At 39.6% G+C, this 22,944-nt stretch overlaps 1 protein-coding gene across 9 annotated transcripts in view; it reads left to right on the forward strand.

Annotated features, from left to right (window-relative positions):
• Positions 1-22,944, forward strand: part of LIMS1 (LIM zinc finger domain containing 1) — a 157,993-nt gene that overhangs the window by 69,468 nt on the left and 65,581 nt on the right. Inside the window, exon 1 of one of the 9 annotated variants that reach the window (XM_058684626.1) lies at positions 17,888-18,374. The exons of 6 other annotated variants lie outside the window; for them this stretch is intronic. In XM_058684626.1, coding sequence (XP_058540609.1) covers positions 18,268-18,374 — 107 coding nt within the window. In that variant the 5' untranslated portion in view covers positions 17,888-18,267. Of the gene's footprint in view, positions 1-17,887; positions 18,375-22,944 lie in introns of those variants that run through there. 2 more of the 9 variants (XM_058684623.1, XM_058684624.1) reach the window with 2 other exon arrangements.

A 22,944-nucleotide genomic window follows, 5' to 3' on the forward strand; every position in this document is an offset into this window, starting at 1 on the left:
ATCATGCTGTGTATTACATACCCAAAACTTTCTCATCTTACACCTGGTAGTTTACGCCCTTTGATCATCTCCCCATTTCCCCCACCTCTCAGCCCTTGGCAAGCACCATCCTACTCTTCATTTCTATGAATTCGGTGTTTTTAGATTCCACATATAAGTGAGATCACACAGTATTTGTGTTTCTCTAGTTTATTTCACTTAGAATACTCTCAGGGTCCACCCGTGAGGTTGCAAATGGCAGGATTTCCTTTTTTTTGTAAGCTGAATAATACTACATTGTATATGTATGCATACATATGCCACATTCTTTATCCATTTGTATCAATTGATGGACACTTAGGTTGTTTCCATGTCTTAACTATTGTGAATAATGCTGCAGAAAATAAGGGAATGCAGATATCTTTTTGAGATAGTGATTTCATTTCCTTCAAATGTATACCCAGAAGTGGGATTGATGGATCATATGGTAGTTCTATTTTCAATTTTTTGAGGAACTTCGTACTGTTTTATACAGTGGCAACACCAATTTACATTCCCACCAACAGTGCACAAGGGTTTCCTTTTCTCCACATCTTACCAATACTTAACTCTTATCTTTCTGATACTAACCATTCTAACAGGTATGAGGTGATATTTCCTTGTGGTTTTGAATTTTCCTGATTATTAGTGATGTTGAGCACATTTCATGAACTTGTTGGCTATTTTTATATCTTTGGAAAATCTGTTCATGGCCTCTGCCCATTTTTTCGTCAGGTTGTTTGTGTTTTGGCTGTTGAGTTGTATGAGTTCCTTATAAATTTTGGATATTAACCTGTTCTTAGATGCATGATTTGGAAATATTTTCTTCTTTTCTGTAGGTTTCCTTTTCATTTTGTTGATTGCTTCTTCTGCTGTGTGGTGGGAACTTTCTAGTTTGATGTAGTTCCACTTATTTTTGCTTTTGTCGCTTGTGCTATTGGTATCTCATCCAAAAAATCACTATCAAGACTGATGTGAAGTTACTTTTCTGCTATGTTTTCTTCTATGAGTCTTATAGTTACAGGTCTTACGCGTAAGTCCTTAATCCATTTCGAGTTAATTTTTGTGAATGGTGTAAGATAGGGGTCCAGTGTTATTCTTTTGCACCTAGCATATGTTTTATGTCTTCTGTTTTATTATTATTTAGAAGTGGTAATATGTTTTTAATAATGGTTATGTATCAAGTAAGTGGCTTACTCAGGCTTCTCTGTGCGTTACATCCATATGATCTTGTACCTGAGAATTAACAATGCCTCTTTTTAAACTTCCTTTCTTTTTCTGAAAATTGTGTGCATGTAATATCTTTAGGAGCCACATGATGGCAGAAGCAGTGCTTTGAAACTTGTGGACTTACAAATATGCTATCTAAGAGAACATCTGCTCTGTATTTTCATCCTTTTTTCATTAAAAAAAAATGGTATAGGATTTACTAGAAGGAGGCTTCAAATGCCTATCACATATCTTAAGAAAGAAAACATTACAAGTATAGTCGAGGGGCACTTGCATGGCTCAGACTGTTAATTAAACGTCTGACTCTTGATTTCGGCTCAGGTCATGATCTCATGGTTGGTAAGTTCAAGCCCTGAATTGGGCTCTGCATTGACAGTGGGAGCCTTCTTGGGATTCTCTCTCCCTCCCTCTCTTTCTGCCCTTCCCCCACTCGTGTGCACACACACTCTCTCTCACACATAAATAAACTTAAATAAAAATTTAAAAACATCAAAAAAATAAAAAATAATTTAAAAAACAAATATAGTTGAAATCTCTTGGTATACTTTCCTGTTTCAAATATCCTCCCATCCACTTTTCTTCCATGAGGAAAGCATTTTCCTAAATTTGTATTACTTCTGTGTATGTCTTTATACTTTTATTACACAGTTATGTTTTCTTAGCAGTGCATGAGATTGTTTCTTTTGTTTTAGATTGTATATAGTGTATGCTATTTGTGTTACTATGAAACTTAGAGTTTTGACTTAACATTTTTTAGATTAATTCATATGGATTTATGTAGCTTTAGTGAATTACTTTCATTTGTAGCTATATAGTATTCCATTGAAGAGATCACAACTTTTTACATCTTGTTTCTTAATGATAGACATTTAGAGAGACGGTACAATAGAGTGATTACAGATTGGGGAGCTGGGGACCTGCTATACCCATTCAGACTCCAGTGCTGTCATTTGCTAAGTATAGAGCTTGGTTTCTACTTCTGCAAAATAGGGATAGCACTTGTGTCACAGGGTGTTGTGACCATTACATGAAATAGTATGTAGAGCATTAACACCATAAGCATTATTGTCATTAGCACCACAACAAGATGACAATAATGTAGAATCAGTGTTATTTTGTGCCATTTATTAAATTCTGTTGAAATGGAAGTCATCCTGTAAGAAGGGGGGAGTATAGTGAAAATGAGGGCTTGTAGACAGTCGAGGTGGCTTCTTTCAGATGACTTCTGTTTTCTCTAAGGTAAGCAAGGTTATCCACAAGAGTGATGGGAAAGGAGGGTGGACGGATGATTTGAGAGTGCTGAGGGTTTGAAGTGGCCTTGTTTGGGGCATTGTCTGGCTAGGTGTTTGCAAAAGAATTTCCTGTTTCGGTGTATATACTCTTCTTGTTTGTTTTGTTTTTTCTCACCAACCTTTTCACCTCACAAGTCATGAAAGCTCCACCTCCATTCTCGAGTCTTCTCTTTCCCTCCTCACATGGCACATCTTGCTGCCTAGCTGGTCTTTCACAGATGGATCTGTCCAGGCCTATAACCTTCTCCATCCTGAATCCAAACCATTTGTGACCCTTTATCACACGTTTCATAATATTTCCTAGCTTGGCATTGACAGATCTTCAAAATATGGCCCTGTCTTGATGCCTTATCTTCTACTTCTCTACTCATACTCTTTTCACAAAATGAGGCTATCTGCTGTTCTCTGGGTCAATTTACCACCATTCTGTGCTTTTGTTCTATTTCTTTCTTCTCTACCTAGAATATTATTTTCTCCTCTCTCCCCGTGCATGTGGGGGCTGTTTTTATACTGCTGTCAGGGTATTATGTTATGACTTCAAGGTAGTTATGCTTGCTTTCATCCCCATTGGTTGAATTTTGTTTTAAGTTAAAATAATTTTAGTATGAAAATTTTCTAATATAAAAATGGAAGAAATGAACCTCCATGTACTCATTACTCTGCCTTAGTTACTGTATTACCATGTTTGCTTCATTATCTTGTTTTTGTCTCTTTTAATGGAAATATAATTGACATAGTTTCAGGTATACAACATAATGATTTGATATTTATATACTGTGAAATGATTACTACAGTAAGTCTAAATATCCATTAAGATAGTTACAAAAATTTTCCTTGTAACGAGGACGTTAAGATCTATTCTTAGCAACTTTCAAATATGCAGTGCAGTATTATTAACTACAGTCACAATGCTGTATGTTACATCCCTGTGGTTTTTTTATTTAAAAAAAATTTTGTAATATTTATTTTATTTTTGAGAGAGGGAGAGAGACAGAGCACGAGCATGGGAGGGTCAGAGAGAGAGAGGGAGACACAGAATCCGAAGCAGACTCCAGTCTCTTGAGCTTTCAGCACAGAGCCTGACATGGGGTTCAAACTCCAGAGTGGCGAGATCATGACCTGAGCCGAAGTCGGACCCTTAACCCACTGAGTCACCCATGTCCTTTCCATGATTTATTTTATAACTGGAAGTTTGTACATTTTGACCACCTTCACCAATTTTGCCTGCTCCCCAATTCCCACATCTGGCAACCACCAATCTGTTCTTTGTATCTAGGAGTTCTTTTTTCTCTGTGTTGTTTGTTTGTTTGTTTGTTTGTTTGTTTGTTTTAGATTTCACATACAAGTGAGATCATAAGATACTTGCCTTTCCCTGTCTGACTTACTCCACTTAGCATAATGCCCTCATGGTCCTTCCATGTTGTTGCAAATAGCAAGACTTCATTCTTTTTTGTGGCTTAATCACAGTGTGTGTGTGTGTGTGTGTGTGTGTGTGTGTGTGTGTGTGTGTATACATGAATATATGTATATAAATCGCATTTTCTATATTCTTCCATTAGTGAACACTTAGGTTGGCTCCATGTCTTGGCTTTTGTAAATAATGCCACAAGGAACATGGGGTTGCAGATATCTTCTAATGTTAGTGTTTGTGTTTCTTTCAGATAAGTACCCAGAAGTGCAGTTGCTGGATCATATGGTAGTTCTGTCTTTAAGTTTTTGAGGAACATCTATACTGTTTTCCACAGTAGCTACGCCAATTTACATTCCCACCAACAGTGCACAAGGGTGTTCCCTTTTCTCCATACCTTTGTGAGCACTCGTTATTTCTTGTCTTTTTGTTAGTAGCTAGCCATTCTAACTGATGTGATACAGTATTTCACTGTGGTTTTGATTTGCATTTTTCTGATGGTGAGTGATGTGGAGCACTGTAGGACCGTCTGTATGTCTTCTTTGGAAAAATGTCTAGATCTTCTATTTTTTTTAAATTTATTTTTAACATTTGTTTAGTTTTGAGAGACAGAGCACCAGCAGGGAAGGGGCTGAGAGAGAAAGTGAGAGGGAGACACAGAATCCAAAACAGGCTCCAGGCTCTGAGCTGTCAGCACAGAGCCCAATGCAGGGCTTGAACCCATGAACTATGAGATCGTGACCTGAGCCGAAATCAGATTCTTAACCAACTGAGCCACCCAGGTGCACTGCCACCCCTCCCCCTATTTTTAAATCAGATTGTTTTATTTGCTGTTGACTTGTGTGAGTTCTTATGTTTTGGATATTAAACCTCATGAGATGTATGATTTCCAATATTTTCTCCCATTTGGTAGGTTGCCCTTTCATTTTGTTGATGGTTTTCTTTGCTGTGCAGAAGCTTTTTAGTTTGATGTAATACCACTTGTTTATTTTTGCTTCCCATGCCTTTGACTTTTGGTTTCAAATTTTAAAAATCATTGCATGGGGCACCAGGGTGGCTCAGTCGGGTAAGTGTCCCACTTCGGCTCAGGTCACGGTCTCACAGTTCATGAGTTCAGGCCCTGCATGAGGCTCTGTGCTGACAGCTCAGAGCCTGAAGCCTGCTTCAGATTCTGTGTCTCCCTCTGTCTCTGCCCAACCTGCTCACGCTGTGTGTGTGTGTGTGTGTGTCTCTCAAAAATAAATACACATTAAATTTTATTTTTAAAAAATCATTGCAAAGATGATGTGAGGGAGCTTACTACCTATGTTTACTTCTAGGAGTTTTATGGTTTTAGGTCTTATGTTTCAGTCTTTAAACCATTTGAGTTAGTTTTGTGTGTGTGTGTGTGTGTGTGTGTGTGGTATAAGGGAGTGGTCTAGTGCCATTCTTTGCATGTAACTGTTCAGTTTTCCCAGCACCATTTACTGAGGAGACTTTCCTGTCCCCGTTGTATGTTCTTGGCTCCTTTGTCATAAATTAACTGACCATAAATTCATGGGTTTGTTTCTGGGCTCTCTATTCTGTTCCATTGAACTATGTGTCTGTTTTTATGCCAATACCATACTGTTTTGATTACTGTAGCTTTGTAATGTAGTTTGAGATCAGCTTTGTTCTTCTTTCTCAAGATTGCTTTGGCTATTGGGGTCTTTTTTCTCTCTTAATTTACTTATTTAAAAGCAAATCCCAGACATTAGGTCAGTTGATCTCGATACACTTCAGAATTAGTCTCTGATAATATGGTCATTTTCTTATATAAACATGTGCTATTATTACATCTAACTGAGTGAGTGATAAATCTTTGGTATCAACCAATACCCAGTCCCTGGTCAAATTTTACCACCTATCCTAAGAATATTCCTTTACAGTTGGTTTGTTTGAACCAGGATCTAAACAAAGTCCATACTTATTAATACATTTGATTGTTATGTCTCTTAAATTTATTTTAATTTGGAGGAAAACCCCTTCCCCATTTTTCTTTCTTGTAATTACTTTTTTGGAGATACTAGCTCTCTTGTCATGTTGAATTATCATTTTGAATTTTTTAAACTTTTATTTTTAGAATAATGTTAGATTTATGGGAAAGTTGCAAAGATAGAGCATTCAGTCTATACCTCTCACCCAGTTTCCTCTCTTGTTAAGATCTTTCATCACCTTCATAGTGTCTTTTTGTCTATTTCAGCATCCTGTCCAGGATACTACCTTGTGTTTATTAGCCTTGGTTGAATTTTAAAGTAATTTCTGATCGTAAGCTCTCTTCTACTGTTGAGAAGAATAGCCATTTTCTGGCTAGGGGGCAGCACACTGTAATGGTTAAAAGCATGATTTAAAACCAAGCATAAGGTTTCAAATTCTTAATCACATAAAAATTGTATGATCTTGGACAGATTACATGTACTGCTACCCCAGTTTCAGCATCTTTAAAATGGGAATAATAGTATTATTTACTTTATTGTATCACTGCAGAATATAAATTTGATAAATGCTTGCAGAACATGCCTGGCACATAGTAAGCACTCAGTAAATATAGCTCTTAACAGAGGTATTATTTCCTAAATCACAGTGAATGTCAGGGAAGAAGCTGGGTCCCATGGTAGGGGAGAGATGAGTTTGCTAAGAGATGAGTTCCTTTGCTTTGTGTGATACGGATCTCAGTAAGTTTTAGGCATTTCACCTCTATCTTAAGAATTTTTGTTCAGTAGAACATATTTCTCTAGTATGTGGAGACCAAATATGGCTTTACAGGGATTTCTTAATATCAGGATTGGGGAATAAAACTGCATACTTTTTTTTCTTTATTATTCTCATGTAGTGATTGGTTTGTGTTTTGAAATAGCCTCCTTTATAAGGTACCAGAAGCAGGTGGTTTGTATGGCTTAAACACTAACATTTGTTTATGGCATGAAGTGCTCTCAAAGGAATTAAAATGGGCTTGGTCATATTCTCAGTGCCTCTTCCTGCACCCACACCCTCCTAACGTCGCTGTGTTGTCTCAGTTGCTTCCAGAGCCTCCCTTGTTGCCATGTAACAGTCTACATGGTTTCAGCAGACTTGCTCTGTTAGAGGAAACCTGTATTCATTAGAAGTTTTGCCTTTTTTTTTCCAGAACTCATGGAAACATTGAGTCATCACATGTACTCTGCAAGGAAGTAAGGCAGCATTGGTAATTTCAACCTGCAGAACTCAAAGGAATCCAGGAGTTCAGTTAAATTTAAGACTACCAATTTGACTCCTTTCTTTCACAGGCCTTTACTTCTGGACTGGTGGGAGAAAATTAGCTGAGGAGGAAGATATGTATTAGTGAGTATTGTACAGGAGTGCACTATAGGTCTCTTTCCAAATCCTCAGACTCCCCATTCACAGTATTCATCTAGAGCCTAACTAGACTACTTTTCATTTCCAGGGATGGAAAGTGTGGGCCAGCTGTCTCTAGTCTATGTTTATAGTCTGGGACTTTTCCTCAGGGCACCTGTGCCTGTCAGGGTCCTGAGCTTTCCAGAAGCTTCCTGGGTTAGATTTATCAGTATTGAAAGGCAGTTCTAGTTCAGAGTGACCTTTTGATGATCTGTGAGGAGAGCATTTGGGGGCCCAGAGACAGTGTAGTCATTGGCAAAACAGGAACATTTGAGTCAGGTAAACTTGGGTTGGGATCCACATTATCTGCCTTATTGGTTATGTTGTTTGGTCAAGACATTTAACTACCGGGGTGCTAAGTGACTCAGTCATTTGAGCATCCGACTCTTGATTTTGGTTCAGGTCATGGTCCCAATGTCATGGGATCGAGCCCCACAAGGGGCACTACACTGAGCGTGGATTCTCTCTCTCTCTGTCTCTCTCTCCTGCCCCTCTCCCCGGCTCACACTCTCTGTCTCTAAAAAAAAAGAGAAGAAGAATAAATAAATAAATAAAATAAAATTTTGAAGAGACATTTAACTGTTTTAACACTTCGTAACTTCATCTGCAAAACGGGAAGAGTGATACACACCTCATAGGACTGAGATGAACATTAAACTAGATAGTAAGCACAGGGTGCTTGGTAGGCACTTAGACCCCTCTGTTGTAGTAATGATCAACCATATTAGAGAGTTGGGAGACTTTGAACTTTGTGAGGTAAACATTTTTGTGTCCCAGCTTTTTCTTTTGTAAACACTCTCTAAAAACTATTTATCAGATTCAAAGTAGGTTTAAAATGCCTGCCTCTCTGTGAACAAGATTAAAGCAACATGAAGTACAGCTCTTGCTGTATTTCCCCAGGTCAGTGTTATTGCTTCATCACAAAAAGAATATGGGGAGATGTTAACAGTGTCAGTGCTTACTGCCTCTCCTACCCCGGCCTCTCCATTACCTCCTAAATTCCTCTCATACCACTATAGCTCAGGCTGTTATCTCTTCCCTGCACTGCCTCCATGATTGTCCCCACTTGCTCCTTAAAATCCACCCTCCCCACATGCCACTGTGAGAGCAATCTTTGTGGAACAGATTTGATCGTGTTGGGCCCTTGTTTAACAGTATGGTGGCTTCCCTTCACTCTTAGGTTAAAAGATGCCATGCCACTGCCTGTCTCTCACCTCACCTGCCAGCACTCCCCTTTAGCCACAAGGTGGGATTTCCTTTCCTCCTGGCCCTGGGTCTCTATCAACTGACCCTGTTTCCACGAATGCTCCCCACACCTTGGGCCCTCTTGCCTTTAGTGACTTCATACCTTTTGGGTTTGGGGGGTATCAGATCCCAGCTTTTGGGGGTAATGTTTCCGTTTCAGAAAATGTTTCCCTGCCATCCCTCTCCACTCCTTGCTGTAAGCATTCTCATGGTACCCTATTCTTCTGTCATTTGACACGTTTTTAAATCTGTATTTGTGTGATTGTATGATTAGTACTAGTACCAGCAGTAGACTGCAAGCCCCACAAGGACAGTGGGTCCCTGGTCTTAGAGCAGGACTTGCCACATGTTTGGGGCTCTCTCAGTGTGCAATGATTGCCTTGGGGCGGTCACAGCACACTCTTCTGTGCCCTTTTGCTGAGCCCTGCGCATCAGTCCTGATGTAATGTTGTCTGTGCCTGTCCCCTTCTCATTCCCATGAACAGCTTCAGCTGGACCCTCATCTTACACTTGGGTAATGAGATCCTCTGTACATGGCTTTCCTTTTTTTTTTTTGTGCTACCTTGAAAGCTGTGGTCCTGGCTTAGAAGATCCACTGCTTTGTCAGTCTCACTTTCCTCTTGACATATCTCTCAATCACATTGCACTGATGTTTCCTCCACCTGGAGTGCCGTCCACTTACCTCTCCCCAAATCCTCTTCTGTACTGCTGTTCCCACTCAAACCCGACCCACTCTAGAGGATGCATCCATATTTCATTATATATATTGAGGGTTTCTGAGGTGTCCTTTCTTCCTGATTTGATTAGAAATCCCTTTGGAAGATGGGATAATGGATCTTAATTTTTCTCTTCGTTACCTCAAGCATTTTAAATTTCGGTTCCTTATTAAATAGAACTATATTTTTCTGTTGTAGAAAACTTAGAAGATATAGACAGTCCACAAGAAAAAATAATTTTGAATCTTTTCAAATACTGCCCACCAGAGATATTTTGGAAGGTATATACTCTTCCAGACTCTCTGGTGTTTGTGGATGTGTGGATGTGCATACATACATGGTGTATACATATGTAGTCTTTCATGTAAAATGGAAGCAGTGGGCAGTGTCCTCAACTCTTTTTTCACAAAGTACTATATCGTGAATACCTTTTTGTAGCAAATAATTGTCATCAGTCACTCTCAAATGGTAAAACTATGTAGGAAATATTGTCCTTATTGAAATAATTATGTCTTTAGAGCTTTCTTAAAATTTTAAATTCTTTTTTTGTCATGGAATTGAACTTTTATCTGAGCTAGGGAGAAAAAAATAACAGTAAGTGAAGAGATGACACTGACGTTAGAAATGAGGCGACACAAATTTTTTTATGTTGCCTTTGAGATTAGAATTTATACAGAACCTGGAAATATTTTGAGAACTTGGTGAAAACAGTTTTGATATAAAAGTTGATGTGTTGACAGTGCTAACTGTTGTAATGAATCCTATACTGGGGTAAGGCAGGTATTGTGGTTTATTTTTTATGACACGCCTCTTGAATTCCAGGGCAGGGAGCAGAACTGTATTTCTTCTTCCAGGTTCTCAGAAGATCAAAATTCCTGGCTCGTGACTGACTCTCTTGGAATGTGGAAATAACTGTTTCTTTCCTCCTCTCACACACAAGTACTTCACCTATTGGATTTTTTAAAATGAGAGTTTAGTTTAGAAACAGGCTCAGCACATATCGAGGTATAAGGTGGACAAGTAGAAAGAGTAGAAATAATATTTATAGCAATGTTATAAAAAGTTATATTAAAACATATGTCTTAGGTTGAATGTGTGAAAAATTTTATTTTCAGAAAAGCTCCCTTTGTTGAAATATTACCAGTAGGATTTCTTTTTAAAACAAGTTTCCTTAGAGAATTAAAAATTACTCTGTTAGGGGCGCCTGGGTGGCGCAGTCGGTTAAGCGTCCGACTTCAGCCAGGTCACGATCTCGCGGTCCGTGAGTTCGAGCCCCGCGTCGGGCTCTGGGCTGATGGCTCGGAGCCTGGAGCCTGTTTCCGATTCTGTGTCTCCCTCTCTCTCTGCCCCTCCCCCGTTCATGCTCTGTCTCTCTGTCCCAAAAATAAATAAATAAAAAAAAAAAAAAGTAGAAAAAAAAAAATTACTCTGTTAAAAAAGTTTAATCTTTTTTTTTTTTCTTTTTCAACGTTTTTTTTTTTTTTTTTTTTTTATTTTTGGGACAGAGAGAGACATAGCATGAACGGGGGAGGGGCAGAGAGAGAGGGAGACACAGAACCGGAAACAGGCTCCAGGCTCCGAGCCATCAGCCCAGAGCCTGACGCGGGGCTCGAACTCACGGACCGCGAGATCGTGACCTGGCTGAAGTCGGACGCTTAACCGACTGCGCCACCCAGGCGCCCCTAAAAAAGTTTAATCTTACACTCCGTTTTCCAAAAACATGTTTAGTGCATCAAATGAGGTACCAACATTATAATTTATGCTCAACTGGGTGGCTCAGTTGGTTAAGCGGCCGACTTCGGCTCAGGTTATGATCTCGCAGTCCGTGAGTTCGAGCCCCACGTCGGGCTCTGTGCTGACAGCTCAGAGCCTGGAGCCTGTTTCAGATTCTGTGTCTCCCTCTCCGTGACCCTCCCCCATTCATGCTTTGTCTCTCTCTGTCTCAAAAATAAATAAACGTTAAAAAAAATTTTTTTTAAATAATTTATGCTCTGGAGGAAAAGTGCAGTCCTCCTGCAGACACCTACTTCCTTATTCCTTCCCTATGGTCTCAGGGCTCTGTTGAGGAGTATTCTCTGGTTTTGCAGCAGATGTGTTTTGGGGCTGGGATGATCAGTATGCCTTTTCATGGCATTTTATATTTTCATTAGATCTTACTTTTGGAATAGTTCTTTTCTCCCAAAGAGAAAGTACACAGGGAAAGAACAATCAAGAAAAGTTCAAAGATGCTCAGTATCTTTCTCCTCTGTTCCTGCCTCTACACTGAGGATCTGACATATGGTAGGACTCCAGGCAATACTTGTTGAAGAGCTTATGTATAAATCCTGACCCTTGTGTTCCTAATTTACTCAGCAATGGAATTTCTCACTAATGCAATCATTAGGGGTAAAGTGTGCTGTGTCAGAACTTAGTCGACATTGGCATATCATGTTACTCAGGTCCTTTCTTAAAATCAAGTCCTTTTAATATAGGGGAAAGACCAGTGATATCATCTAATTTGGTTTCTTGTGTTTCTAAATGGAAAAATTGAGGATTTTCATAGTGAAATGACTTCCTGTGTGCTTATATGTCAAGCATAGCAAGAAGACTGACAAACATGGAATATTTCTGGTTTCTTTCTTGTACCCTTACACCAACTTACCCCGTACTTAGCCCTTTCAAAATGTGGATGGGATAAGTTACTTGAAATTTTATTTCAAATTCCTTTGGAAATAGAATTCACCATATTTTGACAGCATCTTTTGAGAACAGTCTTTAATTATCTAACAAAGTACTGCAGATGACCTCATGTTGTTGGTCATGAGAGAAACTTCAGTGTGTGTCTGGCTCGGAACGATGCAGTGAAGTTCTCACAAGCCTCTGATGACAGGTCAGGCTGTCCACTCAGGTGTGTCCAGCTTGAGTTACAGAAAAGCTGATTAAGGAAAAAATTCAGAGGGACTTGTTGTGGTGTCATCTCCTTATGAATGGCATCGTTTTTTTGGTGATTTTTTTTTTTTTTTTGACTCTGGCCTGGTTTTTTAGGCAGTTTATTCTGCCTTCCCATATTCTTTGTTCTAGTTAATTTCATCTTCAACCTACTTATGATGGCATGTTAGAGTTAGAACTCTTAAGCAGCAGATCTGTTTTCAGTACTGCGTCCTTCCTGCATATTGATAGCCCAGAGCACTCTAGAGAGGTCTCATTTAGAGAGATAGCAGGGCTGATAAATATTTAGGAAATGAATGTGTTAGACATAGTGAGAAAGGACGATATTCTTACTTTACTAGAGACTTTGCTTTCCCCTGTAAATGATTATTCATAAGATAAAATTTTAAAAAGGATTCATTTTCATTAAGTTCAAAATTAGTTGCGAAACATAAAATTATTCTCTTATTATGTGTCACACAAGGAAATAAATGGCCTGGAAATGTACAACTGCTCAGCCAGTTTACAGGCTCTTAGTAGCTAGTACAAAAGTTACTGCTAATGAGGCCCACTTAACTCTGCCATGGAATCTGGTTTGTCGCTGTCTTATTTCTGTGTAGGAGAAAGATTCACAGTTTAGTAATACTAATGATCAGTTTTAGAAGTTTGATGTTTAACTAGGTTTCTTTACCCTTTCGTGCCTGAAGGAGTACTTAGACCAAGTACACTAAAACCTGGACTATGTTATAGGAGTACACTTATCATGATGAGCACTGAGTAATGTATAGAATTGTTGAGTCATTATATGTACGCCCAAACCTAGTATTAGACTGTATGTGAATTATACTTCAACTTAGAAAAACTAGATCATGTCAGGTATGGGTAAAAATCTAGGCTAAATTTTTTTTTTTATTCCAGTCCCAAGTGGGAAGTGTTTATACCGTGGGAGGTACTGTTCAACTCTACAAAAGCTTTTGACTTTTTACAGTATCACCAAGAAAGTAAATTTTTGTAAAAGTATAGAATAGGTGTGCCTTTTAAAAATCTCATTTAGGTAATGTTGAATGTCAAATGCAAAAAAAAAAAAGTTTCAAAATCTCATAAGTAGCACTGTAAAGTGATTAGGCTGTCAAAATCAATTGGTTGAACCACTAAATCAAAGAACTTATTTAAATAATGCAAACGTCTACCATGTATCTGGTCTTGTAGACACAGTTGTAAATGATCTGATACATTACTACCCTCACAGACCTGTTATGCTAAGGGGAGAGGTGGGTAGAGAAGCAACCTGTTGTGAGGCTGTGTGATTATGAGGACAGAAGCACAGTTGCCAGGGGAAGGCACTCGGAACAACAGAAAGGGAACTGTGGGTGCTTAGGGTCTAGAAATGCTTCTTATAAGTGATGATCCTTGCACTGAGTCGTAGTGGGATGATTAGGAGTTGGTCCATCTTCTAGTCTTATAAAGCTGCATGTGAAAAGGCCAGGAGGTGAGAGGAAGTGATGCCTGTCCTGGGAACCTCCCGGAATTCAGTGCAAGTGTGGGAGGGCATGGGCTCAGCAGGGTTCACTTGGCGCCCCATGGCAGTGAGCCAGTCAAGAGTTTTTCAGCAGGATCAATACATGATATTTTAAAAGAACACTTTGACGGGGCACCGGAATGACTCAGTTGGTTAAGCATCTAACTTGATTTCAGCTCAGGTCGTGATCTCATGGTTCATGAAATCCAGCCTGCTTGGAATTCTCTTTCTTCCTCTCTGTCCCTCCCCTGCTCACTCTCTCTCTCTCTCTCTCAAAAATAAAGAAACAAAAAAATTTAAAGAGCACTTTGAAATTTGGAGGATAGATTGGAAGAGGGTAAGATAAGTGGAAGAAAGATTGGTTCGGAGACGTTAAGGGGAGACAAAGGAACTCTTCTGAAACAGTGCCTAGCCCAGTGCAGAGCACTGAGTGAAAACTTATTGAACAGATGAGATCCAAAATCCTACACCGTGGTGTTGCAGGTTTCCAGAGAAGGGGAAGATCAGTGCAAATCAGAAGATCCAAGGTAAAGTCCATCTGTTGGCTTCTGAAGAATCTATCGTTTCCCCGAAATGATGATAAAACTTTGTGTTCACATGCATTTTCTGAGTCATTAACTTTTGTCAGGTTCATAAAAGGTTCCTGACCTTCTGAAAGGTGAAAAACCACTGGGTTAGATGTTAGCCTTGTGTGAGGCTCTGTAGAACTTTGTATTTAGTCATCTCAATAAAGGGCTTAAATTTATAAAAGATATTATCAGCTATTCTGATGACGTTAAGCTGGAACAGATATCTAATTATGCCAGGAGTCAAAGTACGGATTCAAAGAGAACCTAACAGTTTGGAGACAAGTGAACAAAAGTTGTAATCAGGTTCACAGCCCAACTGTACTGTATTGAAAGTGGGATAGAAGATGCTTCACCTTAACAACTTTTGTGAGCTGTTGCTCCTTAACAACCACTGGGCATGGGGGCTGAGGAAAGCTCTGGGAGTTCTGGAGTGCTGCCTGGTAGTGAACACTTGATGCCTGGAAGCCTCTGAGAAGAGGCAGAATCCCAGGTGAGTGATGCTGTATAGGAGTATGAGAGAGGAGTATTCCACATTGGTCCTCAGAGATTGTTTGGAGTGCAGAATGAACTATTTCCCTGTATAGAGACCCACAGAAAATGCACTGGCACAGGCCTCCCTCTGTGCTGTCAACAGAGGGCACAACTGAGAGCTCTGTTTCTATGGAAAAGTATAAAAGTTAACAAAAAAAAGATGAAGACATGAGGCCACTTTTGCTGACACCGCCCTGTTGTGTGTTCCAGGGGTGGGCTCTCCCTCCCTTGGTGCTGAATGAAGTTCAGGAACACCGTTGTGAGGAGAGGAGTTGATAATCTGGCTATCCCGTGAGCTGCTTGGTCAATGGTGTGTATTGTGGCATTTGTGAATTTCCTATTCAGAAATTGTGTGGGTTCCCAGCGTGTATCGTAGTGCTGGTTCTACTTATAGCTCAATAAAATCTGAGAGCACATCCAAAGGGGTGCTAGAGACTATGTGAGAGAGCTTTACCTTCAGCCCCAGAATTTAGTTTTACTTGGTTGTGACAATTTCGTTAGACCTTAAGCATTCATTTACTGAAATTCCTATTTGTCATTACAACCATTTTATAAATTTTTTTTAAGTGCTTATTTATTTTTTGGGAGATGGGGGGGGGAGAGAGAGAGGGAGAGGGAAAATGAGAACGAATGAACACGGGGAGGGGCACCAGAGTGGCATAGGGGACAAAGGATCAGAAGCAGGCTCTGTGCTGACAGCAGAGAGCTGGATGTGGGGCTCTAACTCACGAACCGCAAGATCATGACCTGAGCTGAAGTCCGATGGTTAACCAACTGAGCCACCCAGGCACCCCTCATTACAACCATTTTAAAAGTCAGAGAGCAAGAACTGTTTCAGTTTGTTTGTTATATAGCTTGGGAACTTTTTTTTTTCTGTTCACATCCTTTAACCTTAGACTCATCAAATACAGGATTCGTCCTACACAGTTAGGTGTTTCCTGTCTCGTTAACCTTTAGTAGTTGCCAAGCACTTTTTCCTTGTCAGCATGCTGCATTACTTTTTTTAAAGCTCTTTTAAAAATCAAACTCTGTTATTTATATCTTTCTATAGAAACAAGTCCTATTTAATGTTGAGCTTTCTTGAAAGTAATATTACACTCTATGTTAACTAAATGGAATTTAAATAAAAACTTGAAAAAGGAAAAAACAATGTCAAGGTCTCTGTGTTTGTAGTGAATATAATATTAATTTGTATTGTATTCATCAAGCATCTAGAGTGGTGCCTAGAGTGAAAAGAAACAGAATTGGTGGTTTCTCTTCATTTGTTTTTCACATCTGTTTTAACAAAACTGTAAGAATTAGACACTTTAGGAATCCTAATTTTATGTTTGTTATGGTAAACTTCAACCTTTTCTGTATTTTAGGTCTCAGTAGGATCCTAGGGCTTTGTACAAAAGACATATGTAAAGACATATGTATTTTTTATTTATTTTTGAATAGGCAGAATATCCAAAGTTCTGAACAGAATTTGGTAATAGAAAGGCTTTCTTCTGCTACTGTCCCCAAGTTCCCCAGAGGCCTCCAGTATTACCCTTTTTGAAAGAGATAACATTTGTCACTTGATTCTTTTACATGTTTCACAACTATTTAAATCTAGTGTTAACAACAAAATTAGTAATTTCTTCCTTGAATCTTTAAAAGTGTGTGTTATCGGGCACCTGGGTGGCTCAGTCAGTTAAGTGTCTGCCCATTTGTTTCAGCTCAGGTCATGATCTCTCAGTTCATGAGTTTGAACCCCGTGTTGGTCTCTGCTCTGACAGTGTGGAGCCTGGTTAGGATTCTCTCTCTCTCCCTCTCTTTCTCTTCCCTTCCCCTGCTTGTGCTCTCTTTCAAAAAAAAAAAAAAAAAAAAAAGCATGTTACATTTTGGCGGCGCCTGGGTGGCTCAGTAGATTGAGTGTCCAACTTCGGCTCAGGTCATGATCATGTGGTTCTTGAGTTCAAGCCCTGTGTCAGGCTCTGTGCTGACAGCTTGGAGCCTAGAGCCTGCTTTGGATTCTGTGTCTCCCTCTCTCTGCTCCTCCCCTACTCACACTCTGTCTCTTTCTCAAAAATAAACATTAAAAAAAATAATTAAAAAATGTATGTTACATTTTGATGGCAGCTGTAAGTTGTCTGTTTTCCGCTGGGGTGGTGGAGCCAAGGTGACAATTGTGGCCCTGAAGGGAGCTAACATCTGCGTGTCCTGGGTGAAGGAGTAAGATATGGACCCCCATCTTCCTTGTGGGTGCCTTAATATTTGTATTTATAATATAGATACTCTCAGGGGAATATGTTAATTCTTTAACCCTTGATGCAAAAAGAAGTTTCAGAGACATTTCTCTGTGCTCTTGTTGAGGGGATTTTAGAAGGGAAGGAGGTTGATACAGATCACTCAAGGAGAAATTATTGAAACCATAAAGTCAAACTATTGGCTAAGAAGTTGCCAAGGCTCTAGCCTATATCTGTGAGACAGTGCTGTATACTGAGTGGAACTGAATCAGAACTGGAGGCTACAATCCTACATGCTGTTGCACTAACATCATTTGGAACTGTAACAGTAAAGACTTGCTCCATGTTATTTGTCCTCCATTATTTGCGAACCTCTTGCAAACACTCACCTATACCCCACACACACTAAAACAGAGCCCCTTTCTATCTTTGTCACCATCTGGTGTCAAATGTGCATCTACTAGGGCTGCATAGGCACCCAAAACACCTTTAGGCAGACAGTGTTGATTACACTGAGGTGCATATTTGATGAGAGGGAATTTTTAGAATAGGTAGTTACAGATTTAGAAAATCACTGAATGGAGGTTGATAGAAGAAACCACGTTCCTTTCAGTTATGAATTTTTGAGTAACATCTAGGGGGGAAAAGACGCTTCCTTTCTAAAAAGGATTTCAGATAGAATGGGGAAAGGGAGGAATTGCACTGTTTCTCTCACAATTGTGCCTTTTTTTTTTTTAAAAGGAAAATACCCCAAAGAGCTCTTGATGACCAGGCACTTCTTTATACTGACAGCTGCTTGTGGAGTCTTCGTGCATTTCCTGGCAAATAAAATAGGGCAGGACCCTTTAGTCATTACCCTACTGGAGCTTTTTAGCCTAATTTTAATTCAGAATGATGCTGGAAAGATTTATAAAGGAATTGGTGTGATTATTCATAACAATTAAACTTTGCTTATTAGTAAACACGTGAGACCCAGGTCCCTGACACCTCCCTCCATCCCCTCCCCCAAGGTGCAAGGCCCAGAGATAAGGCAGGCCAGGCCTTGCTGAGGAGGGTGTGTACCAACAGAGAAACAGGAAGCTGTGCTTAGCCCGGCTTGCCTGGAGGTTTCCAACTCTGGTCAGGTGTACTAAAGTCCCGGCAAGAGACACGTTCGTTCTGAGCCCTAGCAGCCACGCTGCTCGGCATAAATGCTTCAGACTGTCAATAACTGATGTGTAGAGAGAAGTATGACTGCATTACAGCTTAAAGAGCTGTCCCACTCAGGTCTCTACCGGAGAAGACGAGATCGCCCCGATAGTGTGAGACTAAATGGGTTACCGGAGGAAGAGCTAAGGTGAGTGCAAAGTCATGGTTGGCTGGAGGTCAAGACACCTAGTGATTGCAGCGAGATTCCTGCCTCAGTGGATGCAGCAGTGGGGAATACACTTTGAAGAGGTTCCACTGAAACCTCTCAGTCTGTAATTAAAGACTGAACACTATCCCCAGATTGTGCTGGATTGGAACTGTGCAAAACTAGAACTCATTTTTCCATTTCTTCACAAATCCTGTAAGTTGTTTTAGCTGTTCCCCAAAACTGCTGTGCTGTCTTTAAAAATTATATAATCATCAAAGTAATATTTGGAAACAATTGATTTTTCCCCCTTAGTTTAAAGATAGATTGCTTTGGCTTATTAGAACATGTTTCTGTGAAGAGTTTTTCTTTGAATTTTGGTGGTGAGATTAGTTTGTGATGTTTTGAGTGGGGGTTGGGGGGTGTTCATAGAGCATTCTTTGTTATTGAAATGGTTGAGCAAAGGAATGCAGAAACTATTGAATGTAACCTAGGAAGGAAGGACATCAAAAATCTGGAGACCATTTTAACTAAAAGGTTAGGGTGTTTTGTTTTGTTTTGTTTTCAGACTTAATTTGCCTCATTTTAGTTTTTGTTACAGCTATTGAGAATTGTTTTTAGATTTTTGGTTCTAAAAAGTCCCTGAAACATTAAGCCATATGTTAAAATATGCTAACTGTGAAGGGTTTAGATTTTGTTTCTGAGATGAAGTGTTCCTGTTTTAGTGCTGACAGGAGGCTGCAGTAAAGAGAGACTTCCTTTTCTTTTTATTACGTTTACTCTATAGTACTTAAGTTTGTTTATGGACTCATGACTTAAGTATTTGAATATTTCAACTAGATGGTGAGAGGGATATTTACATGCTGTGTGTTATTTCTCTTTTTTCTATAAGTTCATTTTTAGAGTTTGTTTTAAGTTCTGTATTTAAATTTGACAGGGAAACAATTATCAGGAACGCTTTTTTAAACTTCTGTAAGTCTGTCTTACAGCCAGCTATATATACTACAGGAGCTATACTTTGGGAGGGAAACATTTACTTGAAAATTATCAACTCTTTCAATAACTTTTGAAGAGAATAGTAGCATTAAAGGACCATTATCGATGCTAACATTAGATTTTATTCCTTACTATGTCAGGTGTCTCTTAGGTACGTATAATTGTATCAATTTTGAATTGATTGGATTTAAAGACAGAATTTAGGGGCGCCTGGGTGGCGCAGTCGGTTAAGCGTCCGACTTCAGCCAGGTCACGATCTCGCGGTCCGTGAGTTCGAGCCCCGCGTCAGGCTCTGGACTGATGGCTCAGAGCCTGGAGCCTGTTTCCGATTCTGTGTCTCCCTCTCTCTCTGCCCCTCCCCCGTTCATGCTCTGTCTCTCTCTGTCCCAAAAATAAATAAAAAAAAAAGCGTTGAAAAAAAAAATTAAAAAAAAAAAAAGACAGAATTTAAAGGCTTCAGAGTTTGAATTGTTACAAATTTTATGAGGTTTAGTGAAAATATTGAGCTCTCTCTTGCTAAACAGATAGGCTTTTGGAAGTGTCCTCTGAAATCAACATTTACAAGCAGACTCCAAACTACTCTTGAGCCAAGAGTGAAAAGTTACTGGAAACAGTTTTAATTTCAGATTTGGGGTCCTAAGGAATTTCCTTTATAAAAAAAAAATTAAGATATATAAAACAACATTTGAGACCAACCATATTTTATTTATTTTTCGGACAGTAGCAAAAGTACGCATGAATAAAATTGCGTTTATGCTCAAGGAGGTAGTTATTTTTATAATGACCTTCAAAACAACTGGATATTTTCCTTTTGTCTAGACTTCAAATCAAAGGAGGAAGAATATATTTTTCTTGAGAGAGATGGGGGTAGGTAGGGGCAGAGGGAGAGAGAGAGAATCTTAAGCAGGTTCCATGCCCAGTCCAGAGCTTGATGCAGGGCACAATCTCACCACTGTGAGATCTTGACCATGAGATCATGACTTGAGCCAAAATCAAGAGTGGGATGCTTAACCAACTGACCCACCCCAGTGCCCCAAGGAGGAAGAATAATTATTAAGAAGTATTGCTTGTTCTGTTGAGTTAAGGGGAAATATTTTTCCACCCATTCTGGTGATACAGTTCTCAGGTGATAATAAGGGACTTCTGCTTCTGTGATTTCTCTGTCCTTTACTGCAGAGAGAATGACCATTATTCCTTATTTTATTTAAAAAAAAAATTTAATGTTTATTTTTGAGAGAGGGACAGAATGCAAGCAGAGGAGGGGCAGAAAGAGATGGAGACACAGAATCCGAAGCAGGCTCCAGGCTCCGAGCTGCCAGCACAGAGCCCGACGTGGGGCTCAAACCCATGAACTACAAGATCATGACCTAAGCCAAAGTCAGACGCTTAGCTGTCTGAACCACCCAGGCGCCCCTATTATTCCTTATTTTAGGAGTGTGGTACTTAGCTAGTAAAAGTAGGCAATTGTCTGTTTTTCCATGGACTTTTTATCAATTTAGAGAGTCAGGTTGTTTGTTTTTCTAATTTTATAGTAACCCTATTTTTAGCATTAAATCAGGTTTCTTAGTTAATAGGAATCAGGGAGGGTAGGGACTTTGAAATTAGGCACACCCATTTCAGCACCACTCTGTTAGACAAGTTACGTAATCTTGTTAAACCTCAGTTTGTTCCTCTTTAGAACGAGGTAAAAATAACTGCCATTATTGAGCATCATTTACTATCTCATAAATTCCTCACCACCAACCTACAGAGGCAGAGGCGTTATTTAAAAAAAAAAATATTTTAATGTTTATTTATTTGAGAGAGAGAGAGACAGACCACGAGCGGGGGAGGGGCAGAGAGAGAGGGAGACAGAATCCGAAGCAGGCTCCAGGCTCCCAGCTGTCAGCACAGAGCCCGATGACAGCACAGAGCTGTCAGCACAGAACCACGAGATCGTGACCTGAGCTGAAGCCGGACGCTCAACTGACTGAGCCACCCAGGCTCCCCGAGGCAGGGGCATTATTATATTGTGCATAGTGGTATAGGATTAATGGCTTTCATGCATTATTCAACTAATTTTTATTAGGTGCCTACTCTGCTAAATAAAGATGTAGTGATGAATCAGACACAGTTCTTCCCCTTTAAGGCACGCCACGGTTTTGGCACATGAACTGTGACCAACAGGTGCTCTTCACACAAGCAGTTGTTTGACTTTGAATACATGTAATATCAAACATTTCTCACACCGCCTCAGTATTGCACAAGACCCATACCTGCTCACATTCCTTCTCACTCTCCTGTTCACTTTCTTGGCATATTTATGAACTCTAACAGAATGATAGAAACTAAAAGAGCTATGCTCATTGCCAGAAAACATTTTTCTTGAAAGTTAAAAATAAAAGACTATGCTCTGAAACAAAATACAAGTGTTTAAGGAGGACCGTGAAAGACATGAAAACAACCCTGGCTTCAAACTTGTAAGAGGCAGCATGAAAAACACTGACTTTATAGACTTTTATTTTGATGTACTAAATATAACCTGAAACTTGCCCTATTGCATACTTTGTACAACAGACTATTACCCTCTACATTTGAGGGTTATGTTATGGCAATTTATTTTATTTAAATAGTAGTTGTTACTACCAGTGGAAAGTGTCCTGTGGGTCTTTGTCTTGAGTTCTAGAGCATGTCCTTAATTTTGGCTGGATTCTAACATGTCAAAGAAACCATTGGAAATTATTTTCCCTTGTGAAGCTCAGTGTTAAGGATTTGGATATAGTGTGGATGTTCATTTGTATCCAAGACTATATAAAGTCTGTGTATACAAATACAGATTGTCTTTCTGTCCAGTTCTCATGACCTGGATACAACTGGTATGACTTTCAAATTTGAGCAATGGACTCCTTAGCACAACATAGCTCACACTTTTATGTCAGTCGGCTCAGAGCTTGTTCTGAGTTTCACACCTCTAAAAAGCATTCACCCTTTTTTCCTTGGAATTTTTGATCTTCAAAAATCGCATCTAAGATAAACCCTTGGGGCCCCTGGGTGGCTCAGTCAGTTGAGTGTCCTGACTCTTGATTTCCGCCTAGGTCATGATCTCATGGTTCATAGGTTTGTGCCCAACATTGGGCTCTGCACTGACAGTGTGGAGCCTGCTTGGGATTTTCTGTCTTTCTCTCTCTCTGCCCCTCTCTTGAGTGTGTGTGCATTCTTTCCCTCTCAAAAATAGATAAACATTTAAGATATACCCTTATCTGTATACTTAATCCTTAACTATTTATTCCATCCTTCAAACTATGTTGCACCCAGACACCTTGTTTTTTGATGAAACATGAAGAACACGCCTAACACAATACACACACACACACACACACAACACACACACACACACACACACACACACACACACATTCACATACACCCTTTAAAATTCTCACTCACTTTTGGGGTACCTGGGTGGCTCAGTCAGTTAAGCAACTGACTTCAGCTCAGGTCATGATCTCACAGTTCGTGGGTTCAAGCCCCACATCAGGCTCTGTGCTGACAGCTCAGAGCCTGGAGCCTGCTTTGGATTCTGTGACTCCCTCTCTCT

Source organism: Neofelis nebulosa, chromosome 9, assembly GCF_028018385.1.
Source record: "Neofelis nebulosa isolate mNeoNeb1 chromosome 9, mNeoNeb1.pri, whole genome shotgun sequence".
In the NCBI taxonomy this organism is placed as follows: domain Eukaryota; kingdom Metazoa; phylum Chordata; class Mammalia; order Carnivora; family Felidae; genus Neofelis; species Neofelis nebulosa.